Here is a 22,112-nt window from a genome sequence, read left to right on the forward strand (position 1 = left end):
TATATATATATATATATATATATATATATATATACATATATGTGAAGGCGCATGGCTCAGTGGTTAGAGCGTCGAGCTTACGATCGTGAGGTTGTGAGTTTGAATCCCGGGCTGCGTGTTGTGTTCTTGAGCAAGATACTTTATTTCATGTTGCTCCAGTTCACTCAGGTGTGGAAATGAGTTGCGAGAAATTAAACAACAAATAGCTTACAAACCACAGAATTTTCTCAAGAAAGCCAAGAGAAAAAGATGTTTTATGTAACACACTACCAGTATACGAAGTTTAAAAGTGTTTAGTTACAAAGAAATTATTTTAAAAATCTGCCGGTCAAAGTGAAAAGATCCCAGAAGCCTGTGTTCGAAATCCAACGGAACCTAATTTTGCCCTCTGTGATCGATACGACAATACCAGTAATATAGTCAGGTAGAATCAATTGACTACATGCTCCTTTTACAAAGCTAACATCATGTCAAGCAAACAAAATCAATACTGATGTTGTTCTTGTTTAGCAACAAGCCAGCCATAATCGACTAGACCAATAACGAAAGCTGTGATTATCCGTCTTTTTCTTCAAGGTTTCGTGTATTTAAGACTTAATTAATAATCTAGTGTATCATCCTTTTCCTACTTTTGGAGCCGGTGGAACAAGATAAAGTGATGAGAGAGAGGGGAAGAGTGGGAAGAGATAGAAAGAGAGAAAGAGAGAGAGAAAGAAAGAGAGAGGGAGAGATATGGGTTTTTTTTTTATAGCGGGTCGTGTTATCACGCAGAGGTATCCTCGTTGGCTTATAAAAATCAAAATCAATAGTGATAATGCCCGAGTAAATAATACCATAACTTGGTTACTGATAAACGGTGAGTTTGTGCTATGATCAGGGTATGTTAGCAAACATTCCTGCTTCAGTCCCCTAGCAACACAACAGATAAGAAAAATGAAAAACTATCGCTACGACAGGTGGAGATGCACCGATAAAGAAAGTTTGAATATCTATCATTATGCATTACTGACATGTGGAGCTTTCTCGAACAGCTGTTGTCACGTGTAGGACGGATTCGGTTATCAGCCGAATCCATTGTGAAGATCGCCCCGCCGCCTTCTCTTGACCGGGAGGAAAAGGAAGCTTTCCACTGCCTAGTGGCTATAGCGAAAGAGGTAATGTTGTGGACGAGGCTGAAAGGACTGATGACAGAAAATTTCCTCTTCAGGCGGAGCCCTCATCGACTTTTTCAAAATCCACTTGAAACTAGTCATTAGTGAACTCAATCTTATAGCCAGAAAACATTTGCTCAAGATACTGCGCAGTAGGATCGAACTTAGAACAACATGATAGCTAAATCAACTGCTCAAAATAACGGCACAACAACGCCAAGGTTGACTTCGCCTTGCTTTCTTTCGGGGTCGATGAAATAGATACCTATTTCTTTACTACCCACCAGGGGCCAAACACAGAGGAGTATAAACAAGGACAGACAAACGGATTAAGTCGATTATATCGACCCCAGTGCGTAACTGGTACTTAATTTATCGACCCCGCAAGGATGAAAGGCAAAGTCGACCTCGGCGGAATTTGAACTCAGGATGTAACGGCAGACGAAATACGGCTACGCATTTCACCCGGCGTGCTAACGTTTCTGCCAGCTCGCCGCCTTAGGGTCGATGAAATAAATACCAGTTGAGTACTAGGCTTCACGTAGTCAACTAACCCCATCTCCAAAAATTTCAGGCCCTGTGCCTATAGTAGAACGGTTTATGTTTACACGGACCTTTCTTTTTCACAAAACCCTTTGTACTTTTCGTCCTGTGTTTGTCCCTACATGTGTTTTGATTTATGTTAGGCCTTGTGGCCAATAAACCAGAATTAATCATCATCATTATTATTATTATTATTATTATTATTATTATATTATTATTATTATTATTATTATTACTACTACTACTACTAGTATATTCAGATAACACCCAAGCAAAGAAAAGCAACGTAGCAAGTTTCTTGTGTATCACGTTCACATCACAAGAAGGCAATGGGATTGGTCGCCGTGGTACGAACATGGGCGAATCGTACAAAATTGCAGGTAAATAACTAATAAGTTCATACAAGACAAATAAAACCGAGTTTGCTTTTGCAGTTGAACTTGCAAAAATCTGTATCGATATTATACGTATGTGAAATTACGCCACTAACAATGTAACACTCTGTCACTTTTAGCTTGTCTGGAACAATGGACGAATTATTCCTCTTAACTGTTTTGTTATTTTGTTTTGATTGTTCTCTCAGGTAAACTTTAGAAGTATGTGTTGCACACGGTATGTATGAATGGATAAGCAATATATATATACATACATACATATGTATGTATATATATGTGTGTTTGTGTGTGTACATGGATGCACACATACACATACGTATACACATACACACACACACACACACACACACACACACACACACACACATATATATATATATATATATATATATATATATATACCTACACATATACATATATATGTTTATATCTACTATATGTACATACTCATCTACATATACATATATATTACGTATGCATATACATATGTGTGTGTGTATAACTGTATATACATCCATCCGTGTATATGCGCGCGTGTACATACATACATACATACATACATACATACATACATACATACATACATACATACATACATACACACACCCCGAAAAAAACCGGTCATGTAAAAAATAACTATGCTGATCTTCCTGGTCAAATAGATTTTATAATTCCATCCCCACCGTTTTCGCTGCCTCTCTCTCTCTCTTTCTGTGTGTGTGTGTGTGTGTGTGTGTGTGTGTGTGTGTGTGTGGTGTGTGTATGTGATGTTGCTCTTTCTCACCTAAATAGATATCCGGTGTTTTTAACATCAGCATTGTGACACATGATGTAAATAGCAGCAGAATCGGGAAAGAGAAATGAAGACAAAAAAGTCGGTCAGCTGAAAATAGGCAGTGATTCGCCGCTGCTCACTAAAATATAGACAGGTTAAAATAGATATAATTTGATTAAATGGAGGTGAAACCAGATTCAGATCACAGCTTTATCGTCAAGATGGCAATGGTGTTAGTAAGTGGTTGTGATTCTAATCCAAACAGATAAGCATGATAGAGTCAATAACACTTTCGACTGACAAAACTAGATCTTATCACTAGTAAACCCTTCTCTTAAATGATTGAACCGTTCATTTATTGTATTAGCTGCGATTAAGAATCTAAAATTATGGCCAGTATAGTGCAATTTTCTCTTAGGGTCGATTTTCGGAGATTGAAAATGGAGTGGATTGTTTACTGTGTTTGATAAAATTAAGATGGCTTCCTAGCTTTTAAACTTGTCCTGCATCAAAGTGAAAAAAAAAAGTTATGGATACGAAACCATTCTATCGTTTCATTAATGCCTTTGATACCAACCCACCTGAGACAGCACCCAGGCTCTAGGATGCTAATTTCAAGTTTAAAATGATCTAAATTAAAAGGTCCTATCAAAATTTCATGTTAATTTATGCTCCAAACACCAGCTTAAATATTGTCAAAACATCTTTCTAAATTCTTCATAATTTCCAAAATTTATTGAAACAACGCTACTGTATTTCAACTGAATGACCCACTACTTGGGTAGTAAACTGAATCCGTCACTCAGTTTGACAGCACAACCTGGTATTGTGTGCCTGCTCACGGAGGCTTTGAAAAGTGTTATAGACACTACCTATCTGCCTGACTGAAATCAGAAAAGAAATGAAGCAGTATTTCCACAAGAGATTCCTCTATCAAATACCTGCAACAACAACGATAAAAACAATAATACGTTTTTCTAATTTTGTCTATGCATCTTTATATATATGTATAATATGTATATATATAATATAATATATATATATATATATATATATATATATATATGATATAATAATATCTATATATATACATACATACATCCATACATACATACTACATACATACGTACGTACGAAGAAGAGGGGGAGGAGGTGAAGGAGGAGGAGGAGGAGAAGAAGAAGAAGAAGAAGAACAACAACAACAACAAGATCAACAAGAAGAGAGAGACAGATAGATAGACAGAGAGTCCAAGAATGCATAACAAAACGAATCATTTACTTGTTCGTTCTCTGAGGTGAATGTTTTCCAGGATCGCTAAATCCAAAACACCATGACATGCTTTGAAGTGCTAAATCAGCACATGCAATTCTATAAAGTACCGGAGTGTGGTACTTGAGTGTTCTTTTCGCCTTGCAATTATACGGCAAATGTATTTTGACGAATATGAGAAGATTCACTATAGAAATGTCTACAAGAAAAAAAGGCAGCATGAAGACGGATCTCCTTCAATATCTTTTGTGTTCTCTTCTTTGAATAGAAGACCATGCATTCGATGTGAGCATCTGCCTCTGTGTGTGTGTGTTCGTGTCTGTGTGTGTGTGTGTGTGTGTTTGAATTTGCGTAAATGCTTACTTATTGTATACATAGACAAATATTGTGACGCATTCAATAACACACACACACACATACATATATATATCTACATACGTATACACAGTCATACATACACATGCATATACACACACACACACACACACACCACACACACACACACACATATATATATATATATATATATTTATATGTAAGTAGGTAGGTAGGTAGGCAGGTGGGTATATAAATATGCACGTATGTCTTATTTATATACAAACGTTGTTGAAACTATACACATATTTGCATTCATATCACTATATGTGATGAATTTATGTATTCCTGGTTTGATTTTTTTTTCAAGATATGGGTATTTGTTAGTGCATGGTTGTTTTATATGATGTATGTATGCATGTATGCATATATAATATATATATATAATATATATATATATATAATATATATATAATATATATACATAAACTGATAGGATTAGAGGGAATGTTTCTAAGCATGTCTATGCTTGCATATATATACACACACGTATATATTTATAGTAAATACATATAAGTGTGTATATATATATATATATATATGTGTGTGTGTGTGTGAATATATGCATAAATATATGTATATCTATGTATATATACATACATCTATAGATATAAATGTATGTATGTATGTGCATATATATGTATATATATTTGCATATATATATGTATACATATATATATGTATACACACATACATACATATATATATATGTGCATATATATGCATATATATACATATATATGTGCATATATATGCATATATATACATATATATATATATGTGCATATATATGCATATATATATGCATATATAAATGCATATATATATATATATATATATATATATTCATATGCGCATATGTATGGGGTGCGTGTGTAAGTATGTATGTACGTATTACATATATGTATTTCAACGATGTGTTTGTTCGCGCGCGCGCGCCTTTTCCTACTTCAAGACCTTTTGACGTCAATACCAGACATCAGAGATAATACAGAAAAAACAATCTTCACTTTCTTTCTTCTTCTCCGTAATCCGATTCCCAATTGCATTGAAACTTCCCATTCTCTCGCATCTACCTAAGTAAAATATTAAATGCAGTGCAAAACGGGAACAAAAATAAACTAATAAATAAAACAAAAAAAAATTCACTACTACTACTACTACTACTACTACTACCACTGCTGCTGCTACTACCACCACCACCACCACACCACCTCCAACACCAAACCACTACCACTGCTGCTGTTACTACTACTACTAGCTACTACTACTACACTACTACGCACTGCTGCTGCTACTACCACCACTCCCACCCCACCTCCAACACACACCACTACCACTGCTGCTGTTACTACTACTACTACTACTACTACTACTACTACTACTACTACTACCACTGCTGCTGCTACTACCACCACTACCACCACCACCTCCAACACCAAAACCACTACCACTGCTGCTGTTACTACTACTACTACTACTACTACTACTACTACTACTACTACTACTACTACTACTCTTGAACTTGAGTGCTATCATGTCCGCCGTAGGCCCAAGATACTCTCCTCTTGTTATCTGTGTTACTGAAACTTCGAAGTTTTGTGACAACATATGCATTATGGCTTCATAGGTCTAATTTAGAGATTTGAAAATCTTTGTTCAAAAGCTCCCTACAGATGTGTTTGAAGTTCAGAAAAGAAATAAGAGGGGCCTAACTACTGTAAAACCCAACCAATCTAAGATCTACCAACTTTGTATATTTATCATCCCCATTGACAATGGGTATAGAGTAGCTTTTCACCGCCCTGAACGGGAGACTTATTATATAAAAATATATTCCTTCTCGAGCATTGCCAGGCTCGTAAGGGCCGGTATCCCAGTTTCAGTGGCGTAGAAATTTCCCACCTGGACGGGACACCAATCCGTCGCAGGATTGCTCATTTTTGCCAGCTGAGAGGAGTGGAGCAACGTAAAATGAAGTGTTTTGCTCAAGAACATAACGCATCGCCCGTTCCAGGAATCGAAACCACAACCTTACGATCATGAATACAACACCCTAACCACTAAGCCACGCACCTCCACGGGAGACATATTGGCCTCGTTAAACCCTAATCCTAACATACCTTTGACTAAAAGAAACTCACCTATATAAAGTGGGCCACTGTGTGCGGTTCACCCATTCTACATACCCCACGCCTCCTCATAGCCCATCGAAAGCTTGTTGGGCCTTTTTGTTAGATTCCAGTAGCCAACAATAAAGTTTCTTTCTCATATTTTCCTATCTTAAATTTTTCCTGTCACAGTCTCAGTGATGTTACCATTGGTAACATCAATAAACCAGGGCTACTATGCTATTTGCACGCAAGGACACTATTTCTTTTGGATATTTCATCATCACATTGCACCCTTGTTAAACTCCCTTTGTTTTCATTCCAAATTTTTCTCCGGAATGAATTTATATTCTTCTTCCAAAAGAAACCTCTGAGACCGTCATTGATTGGCCCCCTTATTCTCAGTCGATTGTTGACTTATTTCAAATAAATTTCTTGCTAAATATCTTTCTTTCGTCAGCTCCCTTTCAATACCGGATGTTTCCCACCGACGCTCTTACGTAATACCTGTTTGTAAAGACATTCATTTATACACAAAGCTTCTCTTGTTCCTACGTCAGACATCGTCTTTGTTTTGTTTTTCTGTTATTGTTATATCTGTGTATGTAAATTGCTGTATGTGTGCATGCATGTATACGCGTATGTATATGTGTGTATGTCTGCATGCATGTATGCATGTTTGTATGAATCGATGCGTATAAATATATATATATATATATATATATATATATATATGTATCCGTGTATGTATGCATGCCTCTGTGCATACTTCTATGCGTGTATGTTTGATTGCATGTATGTATACATGTATGCATTTATGCATGAGTGTATGTATGTATGATTTATTTGGAATATGTATATATATATTTTTTTTTGGCAAAATTCAAGCTGGTCACTGACAAAATGAGAAGACCCAAGTGATGACCGCTCTAAGGGACTTTTAGAATTGTGAATTACCTAGACTGTGCATATATATATATATATATAGTTTTTCCTTGGGGCTGGCCAGATTGGAGCAATCTCAAGGTTAATCAACCGAAATTGCGAGGATGATCCGGTTCTTGACTGAAGATTAAAGGTTTCGAATGACCCGTCCGTGGATGTTTTGCAACTTGTCCCATTATATATATATATATTATATATATATATATATATATATATATATATATATATATATATATATAGATAGATAGATAGATAGATAGATAGATAGATAGATAGATAGATAGATAGATAGATAGATAGATAGATAGATAGATAGATAGATAGATAGATAGATAGATAGATAGATAATAGATTTATAAGTGGGCTAAATAGATTTATAAGTGGGCTAAACTTGCAATAATGTAATGGATGTGTATGATGACACTTTATGTGTGTGCATATATACATACATACATATATAAATGAACAAACACATATATATTTATGTGTACGTGTGCGTTTTATATATGCACATATCCAGATAGCCAGTGCTTACACGCATGTATATATGCACGTACATGTAATATTGCATTGTGGTATCTGTATGACTACATATGCATACATGTAAAACAAGATTTATACATGCATGCGTAAACATGCATTTTATTGAGACGTCGTTCTATGAACCTTAGAGACGATATAAGGAAGTCGCTGTCGTGTACAGACAGTATACATTCTGCACCCAGCTACCAAGGCCTTCCCTAACCCAACCCGACATACCTATCCACCTTTTTTCTCCACTTTGTTGCCTACTCCCCTTCGTACTTGCCTATTTATCTAACAAACTTATCTAGCTACTTGACAGCCTTTGTACCTATTTGAATACACACACACACACACACACACACAACGCGCGCGCACACACACATTCATCTAGCCATATACATGTATATATATATATATATATATATAATATATATATATATATTATACAAAAACACATATATCTACATCATTGATACATGCATACATACATTATGTAATATACATGATTATGTAATTCATTCTAACTGTATATATTATATATATATAATATATATATATATATATATATATATTATATATATATATATATATATATAGCAAAAACTGTCTGATGAACGACAACGAGAAACTCAGAGTAACAGATTTTGTTGAATTTTCTGCTGCTTTAAATAAAGTATATATATATATATATATATATATATATATATATATACGCACACACAGATACGCCTATATTCATATATATTATATAGTTATATGTATATGAATATATACATCTGTGTGTGTGTGTGTGTTTGTAAGAAAGGCTTCAAATTCGTAGCGTCAACACTCATACATAAAAAATTAGCAACGTAAGCGCGTGGAAACACGACCATGAAATAGACGGCCATAAAACAGACAACCACCCTTCTCGCAGAATAGAGCTGACCTCAGACATTAAACTCAAATGTTTGCCGTGGAATGCCAGCTAACTTCTAGTGTACTGTTATGACATTGATTTGTGGAAACGCAGTAACAAAAGTAAATATATAGAACTACCAACGGCTCGTTACTTTGGCGTACATATATCTGCAGGTGTTTTGTTATATATTTAGGTATATCCGCGCTAATTTTATTAGTCTGATGTTGGCTATAGCTATACCTATACTCAACTACTGTAAACTAGCTATTCATATGTAAATTTGTTTATTTATATATATATTCCAGCCTATTTCTTTACTGCCCACAAGGGGCTACACACAGAGGGCGACAAACAAGGACAGACAAACGGATTAAGTCGATTATATTGACCCCAGTGCGTAACTGATACTTATTTAATCGACCCCGAAAGGATGAAAGGCAAAGTCGACCTCGGCGGAATTTGAACTTAGAACGTAGCAGCAGACGAAATACCGCAAAGCATTTCGCCCGGCGTGCTAACGATTCTGCCAACACGCCGCCCTTTATATTCCATCCTTTTTAACAGACGCTGTAGCACAGAAGTTAAAAGGAGTCGACTAATTTCTGATATTAATGACCCTCTTCATGGTATCGTTGATAACTTATCGACCTCTATCATGTAAATTTCTAAAAATTATGAAGTTATAAGGTATAACTGATTTTAAAAATTCTTGAATTGAAAACAATAATTCTTTTGTAGTGACTTCATTTAGGCATAGGGTAGATTCGAACTTGAATTTGAATCAGCAAATGTCCCGTAATATTTCAGCAGCATTTTTCTCACAGACAAACACTAGTGGCAGCAGTTACATTTAACATATAGCTTTGCCAAGCCGGTTTATGACTTTGCCACTTGACCCTTCTAACCTCTTCTAGGCCATGAAAAGTTAGATTCGAGATAACAGGTCGACCCCCAACGACCCCAAATCTATTGTTCTCTGCAATATACCTATTTTTCTAACCAGTTTTGTCTAGTTATAAATACTAGAACTCCGTAAGCCAAAATCAGGACAACTTCCAGAAATCCCTGACCTGGTTGTGCTACCGATCGGCCGAGACGAGACGAGACGAGACCCTCGTATGGAGAGGGAAGGGCAGAGAGAGAGAGAGAGAGAGAGAGAGAGAGAGAGAGAGAGGGAGAGACAGGCAGAGGCACAGAGAGAAATATACACGTCATAAATACGAGTTCAAATTTTGGCGTGATTTAAGAGCACTGCTAACACAGTAGTACACGGTATTGGCTTATAAAATCATTTAATATACTTCATAGTATATTATGGTTTCATAACGAGGTGTCGTGTCCCTACAAGTCAGGAAAAGCTAGCTACATGAGACAAACTAGTATTCCAGTACAGAGAGGGAATTAATCTTCCAACCTCTTGAGAGAGGCTATCTTCGTCTGGCAATGAAGGTTCCGTCGTTCGATCAAATTGGAATATCTGCTCCTGAATTAATGTGCAAAATGGCTGAGTATTCCACAGACAGTGTACCTTTAAGGTAATTCTCAAACAGACTGTATGTATGACAAGGCTAACTTTTGAATTAGACGCAGTTTCCCGTCTACACATTTTCGCTAACAAGGTCACCCTGAAAGCTAGACAAGAAATGACATTTGCCCAAGGTGCGAAACAGTGAGATCGGACCTGGAACTTCGAGGCTGTGAAGCGAACCTCATAAACCATTCGGCCACCTAATTTCACTTCTCTTAACAAACAGTAATTTGAATTCTATGTATTCAAATTGGTGACACACACACACACACACACACACACACACACACACACACACATATATATATATATACATATATATATATATATACATATATATATATATATATATATATATATATATATATATATATATATATATATATATATATATATATATATTATATATATATAAACGACGGGCTTCGCACTTCTTTTTTCCACCACGTTCACTCACAGGGTTTATTGACCGGCGTCCCGGGGTTACATCAAGGTTATTGCAGAAGATTGGGTGCTTCGTTGTAGGACTGAACCTGAAACCGCTTGGTTTTTTAACGAAGCGAGCTTAATTAATTAACTTAACAACCCCCCCCACACAAACAAAGTCAGCCAATCTCTCTCTATCTCTCTCTATCTCTCCTCCATACTTGACATTCCAAATAAAGTAAGAAAATGTGTGAAATTATTTCACCTCACTGATGTCGCTAACAGTGAAAAAGTATAAATGTCACAGCTTTTTTTCCATTGTGAGTCGATACTTGCTCCCTTAACTTACATCATTAATGCCATTAGGAAAGACACAGACATAATAACAATGTCATATTCTCACCACCACCACCATCATCATCATCAGCAGCAGCAGCACCCACTTACACGTAAGAAATAAGTGGGGGGGGGCGCCCTATGGCTAAATAAGAGAAATCAATAATGTATAAATAATGGTGTTGAGGGCGATGGATTGGTAGAGCGTCGGACAGAACTGTCCGGTGATATTTAGTTATCAACCTTTTCCATTTTGATTAAAATTCCGCCCAAATCAACTTTGTCTTTCATCTTTCCCGGGATCGATAATATAAAGGATTGAAGTACCAGTCTAACTTGGTTCTGGAGTCGATTTGATCGATTGCTTAAGTGTGTGTCTGTATGTGTGTGCGTGTGTACACTATATATATATATATATATATACGCATACATAGATATATTTAAATATACATACATATATATATACGCACATACATAAATACATACCAACCTCTTCCTTGTAAGAATAAAATACGTATTCATGCGTGTGAGGTGTTTGTTTATATGCATATATGCATGCGTGTGCATAAGATGTTCGAGTTATATATATATATATATATATATATATATATATGTGTGTGTGTGTGTGTGTGTGTGTGTGTATTTATATATAACATATATATACAAATAGATATACACACACACACACACACACACATATATATATATATATATATATATATGACCGCATGCTTATAATACATACCTATAATACCCATATGCACGCGCACACACACGGCGGCAGACAGACAGACAGACACACACACACATACAGAACACACATTTATTTAGTGGTCAGTTTTATATTTGAATGTAATGTGATGTGTCACAAATGCCAGTCTTCCTAAAGAAATCTTTCACTTTCTTTGGCCATTGACTTCAACCGGAAATAACAGGTACGAAGAAAAAGTTACAAAAAAAAACAACAAAAAAAAAAAGAAACAGCAAAAGCAGGAATCGAACCTACACTACTTCTTCATTTAGTCGTTTATTACGTCCATGGAGGAAGGTCAAAGGTTATTAAACTTGCATGAACTCCCAGGGATCGCAACGACGGAAGAAAGTCATTGAAGACTGGAGCGTTTAGCCCGGGCTGTGTACCTATTTTCCTTATCACATTGCCATCAACACACCTTTCTATGAATAAAGGTTATAAACAGGAGTGGCTGTGTGGTAAGTAGCTTGCTAACCAACCACATGGTTCCGGGTTCAGTCCCACTGCGTGGCATCTTGGGCAAGTGTCTTCTGCTATAGCCCCGGGCCGACCAATGCCTTGTGAGTGGATTTGGTAGACGGAAACTGAAAGAAGCCTGTCGTATATATGTATATATAAGTGTGTGTGTATATGTTTGTGTGTCTGTGTTTGTCCCCCTAGCATTGCTTGACAACCGATGCTGGTGTGTTTACGTCCCCTTCACTTAGCGGTTCGGCAAAAGAGACCGATAGAATAAGTACTGGGCTTACAAAGAATAAGTCCCGGGGTCGATTTGCTCGACTAAAGGCGGTGCTCCAGCATGGCCGCAGTCAAATGACTGAAACAAGTAAAAGAGTAAAGAGTAAACAAGAAGGAGGGCGGCGATGAGAATTTGTAACAATAAAGCTTGGCACACACACAAACACACATATACGTATATGTATATGTATACGTATATGCGTGTATGTGTGTGTGTATAGACATACACATACATACATATATGTATGTATGTACACACATACGTACATATTTATATATACGTCATCATCGATCGGTGTTTTTTTTTTGACAAAATGTATAGAAAGATATGTGAGGATACCATATTGTTGAAGTTATGTCTTACGTGAAAAAGATTACAAACAAGGAAGAGAAGGGAAGATCATTAAAGAGAGAGTAAAAGAAAGAGAGAGAGAGGGGAGAAAGACTGATAGACTTAATTGATGAGAGAGAGAGCGAGAGAGAAGAAAATAGAAGTAGTAAGAGTAAAAGTGAGAACTAATGAATGCAAAAGAGCTTGATAGAGTGAAATATATATATATATATATATGTATGTATGTATAAATATATATATATATATATATATATATATATATATATATATATAGGTATAAGAGGAAGGAGAGTGAGAGTCGGAGTGGGCGACATTAAGAAATTAGAAAAGAAGTAAAGGGATGAGAAAAAAATAAGAAAAATAATGAAGGTGAGAGAAAGAGACCGAGAGAGAGAGGGGGAGAGGGAGAGAGAGAGAATGAGAAAAGGGATGAAATTGAAATAAAATAGTGAGAGAGAGAGAGAGAGAGAAAGAGAGAACAATTAGAGTGAGGTGTTATGAGAAAAATATTGGGAGACAAATAAGTGTGACAGGAGAAAGGTAAGTGGGAAAGAAAAAAAACAAAAGGGGTAGAGGAAGGTTTGATTGTTTATCCGTAAAATAAAAATAAAAATGGAATATTAGTAATTGGAGGGAAAGAAAAAAATTCCGCTTAAAAAGAAAAAATCGGTTAAATGTTAAATATAAATATAAATATTAATATTAAAGGTGTTGAGAATGAGTGAGGCTTATTCGAAATGCAAAGTAATGAAGCGGTTATTTAAGACAATAAGAAGAAAATGCAAACGAGACGGTAAGAGAGAGAAACAAGATAAGACTGATTGAGTGATAGAGAGAAAGAATGAGTTTCAAATTGGAGAAATTGTTGATGAGAGAAAAGGAGAGAAAAGGACGGAGTGTGAAAGGAAAATGAGAAAGAGAGAAAGAAAGAGGAGATGAAGGAGGATATAATAGACGATAACCGTAGAAGTGTGTGTGTGTGAGTGTGTAATGTAATTCTCATGAAGCTTGTCATGAAGTCTCAAATGGTTGCTGGACGTGACAGAGAAATCGTGCTTGATGAACTTCCATGTGTAAAAAAAAAATATTCACACATTTAATTGTACGTACAAAGAGATATTGTAGATATTGTAAAAAAAAAATATATATATAAAGTCGTAAAGAAACTAATGTAGCGAGGCTATTTAAAGTTGTATGTAAGAAAGACGTCAGAAGTAAAAAAAAAAGGAGAGACAGAGGCGAGGGAGAGTTTGAAGAGTAAAGAATAAAAAAACCCAAGACGTGAAGACGAAGGTGGGAGTGAATAAAGAATAAAGAAGAATTGGGTTAATAAAAATCTTTTTCCTTTACCACGCCCACTTCGGTATGGCCCGATTTTTTTAACCAATGAAAAGAGAGCAGGTTTTTCTCATCAGGCGTTTGACAAGTTCTCAATTATTTCCCTTTATAGCGCTATTTAATATTCCATCTTTTTATCTCGATCGCCAGAATTAATCTTGTTATTATTTCTCTTTACCGGAGACGGAAGTTCTAAAAATTATTCTGTTTTCTCTTCGAGTTATTTCTTTATATCAGCGATTTTTTAAATAGAATAAAAGAAAAAAAAAAGAAAGAAAAACATCGAAAAGGAAATTGAATATTTCTTTTCGCTTTTAATAATTTTCTAGCATTAATTTTTGATCCTATTAAAAGTTGAATAGCGACTTTCTAAACTTAAATCGATTAGTGTTTGAATATGGATGATTGTAGCTCAATCATTGTTTCGAGTTGGAGATGCATTTACTTAGAGATATTTTTTTAATACTATGATTTATATAAAGGAAATCACGCCCATGCATTTTAGATTTAACGAAGCAAGTTCTATGATTCTTGAAATAACCAAATTACATCGAATTACATACATCGATTTGAGGCTAACAACTTCATTTCGGGTCACAAACGCGGCTAGCAACATTTACATCACTTTCTACTTCCAAATCCAATATCCGATTAAAGATTTTTTTCTCTTAAACACACGATCAGTTTTTCTTTTTCTTAAAAAAAAAAAAAAAGTAGTTGAATGAGGCAAAAACTGGTATTTATAATTATCGACTTAAAAGAGAAATGCATCCAACTAGATTGGTTTAAAGTCTGTCGTTATTTGCTGTCTTGTTTCGGCTGTAAGGTTAACATGCAGTTTGGTGGTTTAAAAAATGGCCATAAATTGACCAGAGGTGAAGATAGTGATATCCCAATATTTCATAAAGCGAACAGCTGAAATTTTATGATTTTGTATAGTACCTTCTACTAATATCTTGTGTTTCAGAAACAGCAGCTGAGATACAAGGTTCCAACGTAACTATATCCAGCATAAATATGATTGTTTTCATCTCATATAAAATATATCCTATGTTCTACACATTAGTTATGTCACACAGATCTCATTGCCATCACTTCCGGCCAATTTACTTTCATGATTTTAAAACCCTAAACTGAATGTTAACCAGCAATAAGCTCATTGCTTTACTTTATCCAAATATATCGACAAATGACCTTTTAGAAGTTGTTGCTTAACCTCTTGTCAACCCATATTTAACATACCTATAATCAAAGGCATTCGATTTGTAACCAATTCCCCCTTTTTTTCCTTGGTATACTGTATCTTATTCAGTGAATTACATAATCCAATATCTCCTTCATTAAAGACGATAGGATGTAATTTCAGGGAGATACAGCTACGATTTCTAGCAGGATTAGCAACCACGTAGAGGTTCCTCGGCGACTCAAAATTATAAGATGCATGGCTTTACATTGCATAATATACTCAAACACTCAGACAGTACATGCTCAGAAACACAATATTTTCAGTAAGTTTCTTTGGCTCGGTATAATATTTCTTTTAAGTGGGAAGCCTGTCCGGAGTGGAGGCTGAGAGTTTCCAACTTTTTAAACCCGTCAGACACCCTTATATTTCTTTATTGCCCACAAGGGGCTAAACATAGAGAGGACAAACAAGGACAGACAGATGGATTAAGTCGATTATATCGACCCCAGTGCGAAACTGGTACTTATTTAATCGACCCCGAAAGGATGAAAAGCAAAGTCGACCTAGGCGGAATTTGAACTCAGAACGTAGCGACAGACGAAATACTGCTAAGCATTTCGCCCGGCGCCCTAACGTTTCTGCCAGCTCGCCGCCTCATCCGTCAGACACCCTTATTGAAGAAAGAAATATAGGAAGGCGGAATCGCAACTGCAAGGTTTCAGGTTCAGTCCACTGTGCAGCACCTCAAGCAAGAGTCTTCTACTATAGCCCTGGGCCGACCAGTGCCTTATGTATGAATATATTAGCATATTTTCCTTCGCACATCAACTCACGTACTTACATACATACATACATACATACATACATACATACATACATACATACATACATACATACACACACGCACACACACACTCACACACACATGTGCACGACAACCTATACCCGAATTCTTGGTGGAATTCACACAGATGACAGAAAATCTCATCATTATCTATTATGTCTCATGTGTCTGGGCTCAAGTTCTCATTTTAAATTCCCTTTTATTCCTGAAGAATGAATGGGTCAAGTCACCCATCAATCCTATGCATACATTAACATTCTTCACACGTAACGGAAAATTAAATATCGAATGTAATTCCATAGCTTTCACCTATTTAATCACCCCATAAAGAGAAAACAATTGCATTTTTAGCCGTATTTGAATAATTATTTTAAAAATCGCATTAACAACGATAGATAGTGTGTAACTTAAGTACAAATATATGGGAAACTACCACCTGTATCATCTCTTGTGAAAGGTAGAAGAGTCCAGTTTGCTGGACATTGTTCTAGAGCTGAAAATGAAGTAATTTCTACTCTTCTCCTCTGGAAGCCATCTGCTCGCGATACCAGAGGGCGCACACTCTCCTACCCTGATGTAATCTCCAGGGATACAGGCATCCAGCAACAGGACCTTCGTAATGCTATGATGGACCGTGAAGTCTGGTGTAACATAGTAAATTCCATTGTCTCGACCATGGTCGAACAATGATGAGTGTGTAACATGAATATTCATTTCTTTAATATAATTCGAGACGTTTCTACTGTAAGGTGACTGCACTTTTCGAGAGATGTGAAAAAAAACATTCATATCATGTGTGTGTGTGTGTGTGTGTGTGTGTGTGTGTGTTATATAATCATTGACGTACACAAAATATCTAATACCGTCACACCCAGTTTTATAAATGCAGGCGTAGCTATGAGGTAAGAAGGTTGCCAGCCAATAACATGGTTTGAGGTTCAGTCCTATTGTGTGACATTTTGGCTGTTCTTTTCTTCTGCTCCATTAGTATTAGTAATTCTGAGACATATATATTTATTTCTGTCGTATTTTCCTCGTCAGTATAGCACGCTTAATTAATTCAATGAGTAATGAATGCTTCATGAAGGAAATGAATTAAGTACGATTCTGACTTGGAAATAAATGGAAAAATACAAATCTTGGAAGATTTAAATAAGAACAGTAACAGTTATAGAATTCAAGACGGAAATGAATAAATAAAACTTGAGAGAAATTCTTTGTAAAACCGGATTATATAGATTTAGACTTTTTTGGGGCCCTAGGAGTCGTGAAGTCGAAGTTTATCCCAGTTTCAAAGGCATAGAATTAACTGGGATTGCAACATCTCCTTCTGAACGAGATGCTGGTCCGTCGCAGAGTCAATCACCCAGCTATTGCAGGAACTGAAACAACGGAAAATAATGTGTTTTGTTCGACTATATAATACATCAGTGGAGGCACAATGGCCCAGTGGTTAGGGCAGCGGACTCGCGGTCGGAGGATCGCGGTTTCGATTCCCAGACCGGGCGTTGTGTGTGTTTATTGAGCAAAAATACCTAAAAAAAACCATGAGGCTCCGGCAGGGGGTGGTGGCGACCCCTCTTGTAGTCTTTCGCCACAACCTTCTCTCACTCTCTCTTCCTGTTTCTTGAGTAACGCTGTCATGGACTGGCGTCCCGTTCAGCTGCGGGGAACACATACGCCACAGAAACCGGAAAACCGGGCCCATGAGCCTGGGTAGGCTAGGAAAGGGCGACGTTTATCGTTATATAATACATCACCCGGTCTGGAAATCGAAACCAAGATCTTATGATTGTGAGTGTAACAGTCGGCGAGCTGGCAGAAACGTTAGCACGCCAGGCGAAATGCTTAGCGGTGTTTCGTCTGTCTTTATGTTCTGAGTTCAAATTCCGCTGTGATCGACTTTGCCTTTTATCCTTTCGGAGTCGATAAATTAAGTACCAGTGACGCACTGGGGTCGATATAGTCGGCTTAATCCGTGTGCCTGTCCTTGTTTGCCCTCTCTGTGTTTAGCCCCTTGTGAGTAGTAAAGAAATAGGTATTTCGTCTGTCTTTAGGTTCTGAGTTCAAATTCCGCCGAGGTCGACTTTGCTTTTTATCCTTTCGGAGTCGATAAATTAAGTACCAGTTGCGTACTGAGGTCGATCTAATCGACTGGCCCCCCTCCCTCAAAATTTCAGGCCTAGTGCTTAGAGCAGAAAAGATTATAGTCACAATCAATCGATTGAAACCGTGAATTATATACATATATACTGCTACATACTCAATTCTTTAAAAAAGCGGGAGGGGGGATTCTGTTTTTCAATTCATAAATTCACCAGAGTAATAAATATGAGACACGAAAAGTAATTAAAATTTAAAAAAAAAGAACAAAAATATAATTGGAAATCAGTCTCTTGAAAAAATAACTTTTTTTTTCTACAAAATGAATATATAGTTTTGGGGCGTTTTGACTAGTCCATGACACTACAAAAAATGAACATATGTATAGTATTACTAATATATTTTTTTCTTTTTATATTGCGTAAAAAAAAAGAAACTGATGTAAAATTTAAATAAAAGGTGACTAATGTAAATTCAACTAGTGATTACATTACATGAAATGAGACTGAAAAACAAGCAGGTAAACAAATATTCAGATAAAGTGTAAAGACACTTGTCATCTGTAAAAATTTTATCCTACATTGTAAAGGGGAATAACTATGAGTATATTTAAAGCCATTTGTACTTACCGCCCTTGCCATCAGTTCGGGATGCCGTGTCGAAAACTACGAAATAAAATAAAATTTTATGTTATCAAAAGGCTTATATACAAAAATTCAAATAATCAAATATTTATTAACACGATAGTTTGAATGAAAAGTGAAAAGCTTTTTTTAGTACCGAACTTGATTATGTTTACCTCAAAAATATTTCAACAGGTTCAAAATTTATATGATTGTCATAAAATCATAGAATTGCCGATATATATCTTCCAGATTTTTTTTTATTTTTGTGGATATATTTGCTCATCACATTAATTTTGTACATGCTGTCATTGTCGCTGTTGTTCTTTAGCCCTAGGTCAGCCCTGGATGAGCAGAGACTTATGATCAAAACCACACCTGGCCGGAACGATCCGTCTTTTACCTCTATGTAAGGAAACCGGAACTACATTATCCAACCCTTTTTAAGACGACGATGTATGTCTGTATCACAATTAGATTTCGCTGGGATCTTTTCGGTTTGAACGGCAGTTTTTTTTAGCGGTGTCATATGAAATTGTCACCCATAATTATGACCCTAGTATCGATCTATTGCATTTCAATCTGTTTTAGGGTTAGGGGTGGGGGGAAGGTATCTTTTTTTCTTCAGAAATGTAAATAAACCCAATCTGTTTCTTAAACGAGGGAATATTCATACGGCACAGAATGTTTTCACCTCAATAGACGTCACTGATTGGTTGAAATTGCAGAAATTGAAGAAAAAAAACAACAAATATCTTACAAACTATAGAATTTTCTCAATAAAGCCAAGAGAAAAAGATGTTTTATAAACACATTCTACCAGTATACGAAGTTTAAAAGTGTTTAGTTACGTGGAAATTATTTTAAAAAACTGCCGTTGAAACCGAAAAGATCCTTTCGCTGCTATATTTCGAAAGATGAGTGATCACGTTGAGACTATTTCACAAGCAATTTCACGCAATCATCTTTAGTCTTTGCGGCGAAATAGACTCTAAGGGAGATAACCACCGTTTTTTTTTTTTTTTATTTTTATTTTCAGTAAATATATCTTACATGGTGATGATGCAAAGCAGAAATTATAAGACAGTGCCTTTCGACCATTTTTTTTTTTTTTTTACCTATGAACTCCTTCAATGACTCTGCTAATCTGGTGGATCCCACAAAGCTATTCAATGTTTACAAACTAGTTTTATAGATGCTTCTTTCAAAATTCCTATTTTTATTTTTCACACCCTAACTTGTGTAAGTATGCGAAAAGCAAACTCTATTACTCTCTTTACTCTTTTACTCGTTTCAGTCATTTGACTGTGGCCATGCTGGAGCACCGCCTTTCGTCGAGCAAATCGACCGCAGGACTTATTCTTTGTAAGCCTAGTACTTATTCTATCAGTCTCTTTTGCCGAACCGCTAGATTACGGGAACGTAAACAAACCATAATCGGTTGTCAAGTGATTTTGGGAGTGGGGGGACAAACACAGACACAAACATACACACACACACACACACACACACACACACACACACACACACATATATATATATATATATATATATATATAATATATATATATATACGACAGGCTTCTTTCAGTTTCCGTCTACCAAATCTATTCACAAGGCTTTGGTCGGCTCGAGGCTGTAGTAGAAGACACTTGCCCAAGGTGCCACGCAGTAGGACTGAACCCGGAACCATGTGGTTGGTAAGCAAGCTATTTACCACACAGCCACTCCTGTGCCTACTGAGCTGTTTCCAAAGTAACATTTTTTTTTTCATGGGTCCTTAAAATATTTCTTGTGGATTTCCAATTTACTCTTTAGCTTGCGTGGGCCCCAAAAAATCTAACATGGGCTCCAAGGGCCATATGGATCCCTGGTTGAGAACCATTGTGCTAAAACCTCGACTTACGTCGTAATGTTTTTATTTATTTATTGATGGATAATGAGGAAGGAACCTTATCTATGATCTTTGCAATCCATACGGTATTTTTTCCTTCTGACTCGTCAGATTTCGGTTTCAAATCTCGTGAAGATCAACTTTGCCTGTCATGCTTTTGGGGGTCGATAATATAAAGAACCAGTCAACTGCTGGGTTCAACGGTACTAACTAATCCTCTTCTTCTCCTACCTGTTGGCAAGGCCCAGCAAGACCCGGGAATATACCCGGAATATACAAATGATAAATGCAGCAACGAGCTGCAACGGCGCGTGCTTCAGCAGCTGACCTGACCTTCGCAGCAGAAATGTGCATGTGTGTGTGTGCGTGCGCGCGTATTTATGTATGTATGTCTCTCTCTCTATATATATATACAATATATGTATGTATGTATGTATGTATGTATATCACGTGATCACGTGACCGACCAGGCTATCAGATGTTACACATCGCTGGTCACAATGCGCTTCGCATTGTTTTAGCCTTCAAATGACGCCACCCCGCTGGCTAAGCTAGCAGGCAAATGTATGTATGTATGTATATATATAATATATATATATATATATAATATATATATATATATATATATATGTGTGTGTGTGTGTGTGTGTGTGTGTGTGTGTGCGAAGATAATGCAAGATATTTTTTAACATGGGGTTTTATAATATATGAAGTTGTTCTGGTTTACACTGTCTTGTGCACAAATCGATATTGTTTAATCAACAACGAACCGTCAAAACACAAATATGCAAATTACGGTAGCCATTAAGGTGCTAGCTTAATTTAGGACTGCTTCATAGGCACAGCTGACCTATGATATTGATTGGGGAAGGAAGTCTTGTACACCTCCTGCAAACGGTTCATTAAAAGACTTTCTTCCCTTTTATCCCCTGCACATCAACAGAAACTGAAAAAGTGTGTTTACATTCTTATTTAAGCTACAATGAGATTTTATAATGT

General features: G+C 36.3%; 1 protein-coding gene across 13 annotated transcripts in view; it reads right to left on the reverse strand.

Moving 5' to 3' along the window:
• The window catches only part of LOC115216674 (serine/threonine-protein kinase 26), a 163,145-nt gene that overhangs the window by 135,871 nt on the left and 5,162 nt on the right, over nucleotides 1-22,112 (reverse strand). For all 13 annotated transcript variants that reach the window (XM_029786174.2, XM_036506307.1, XM_036506304.1 and 10 more), the window contains exon 2: nucleotides 19,226-19,261. In XM_029786174.2, the coding sequence (XP_029642034.2) occupies nucleotides 19,226-19,261 (36 nt within the window). The remainder of the gene's footprint in view (nucleotides 1-19,225; nucleotides 19,262-22,112) is intronic.

This window comes from Octopus sinensis, linkage group LG10 (genome assembly GCF_006345805.1).
Source record: "Octopus sinensis linkage group LG10, ASM634580v1, whole genome shotgun sequence".
NCBI lineage: Eukaryota > Metazoa > Mollusca > Cephalopoda > Octopoda > Octopodidae > Octopus > Octopus sinensis.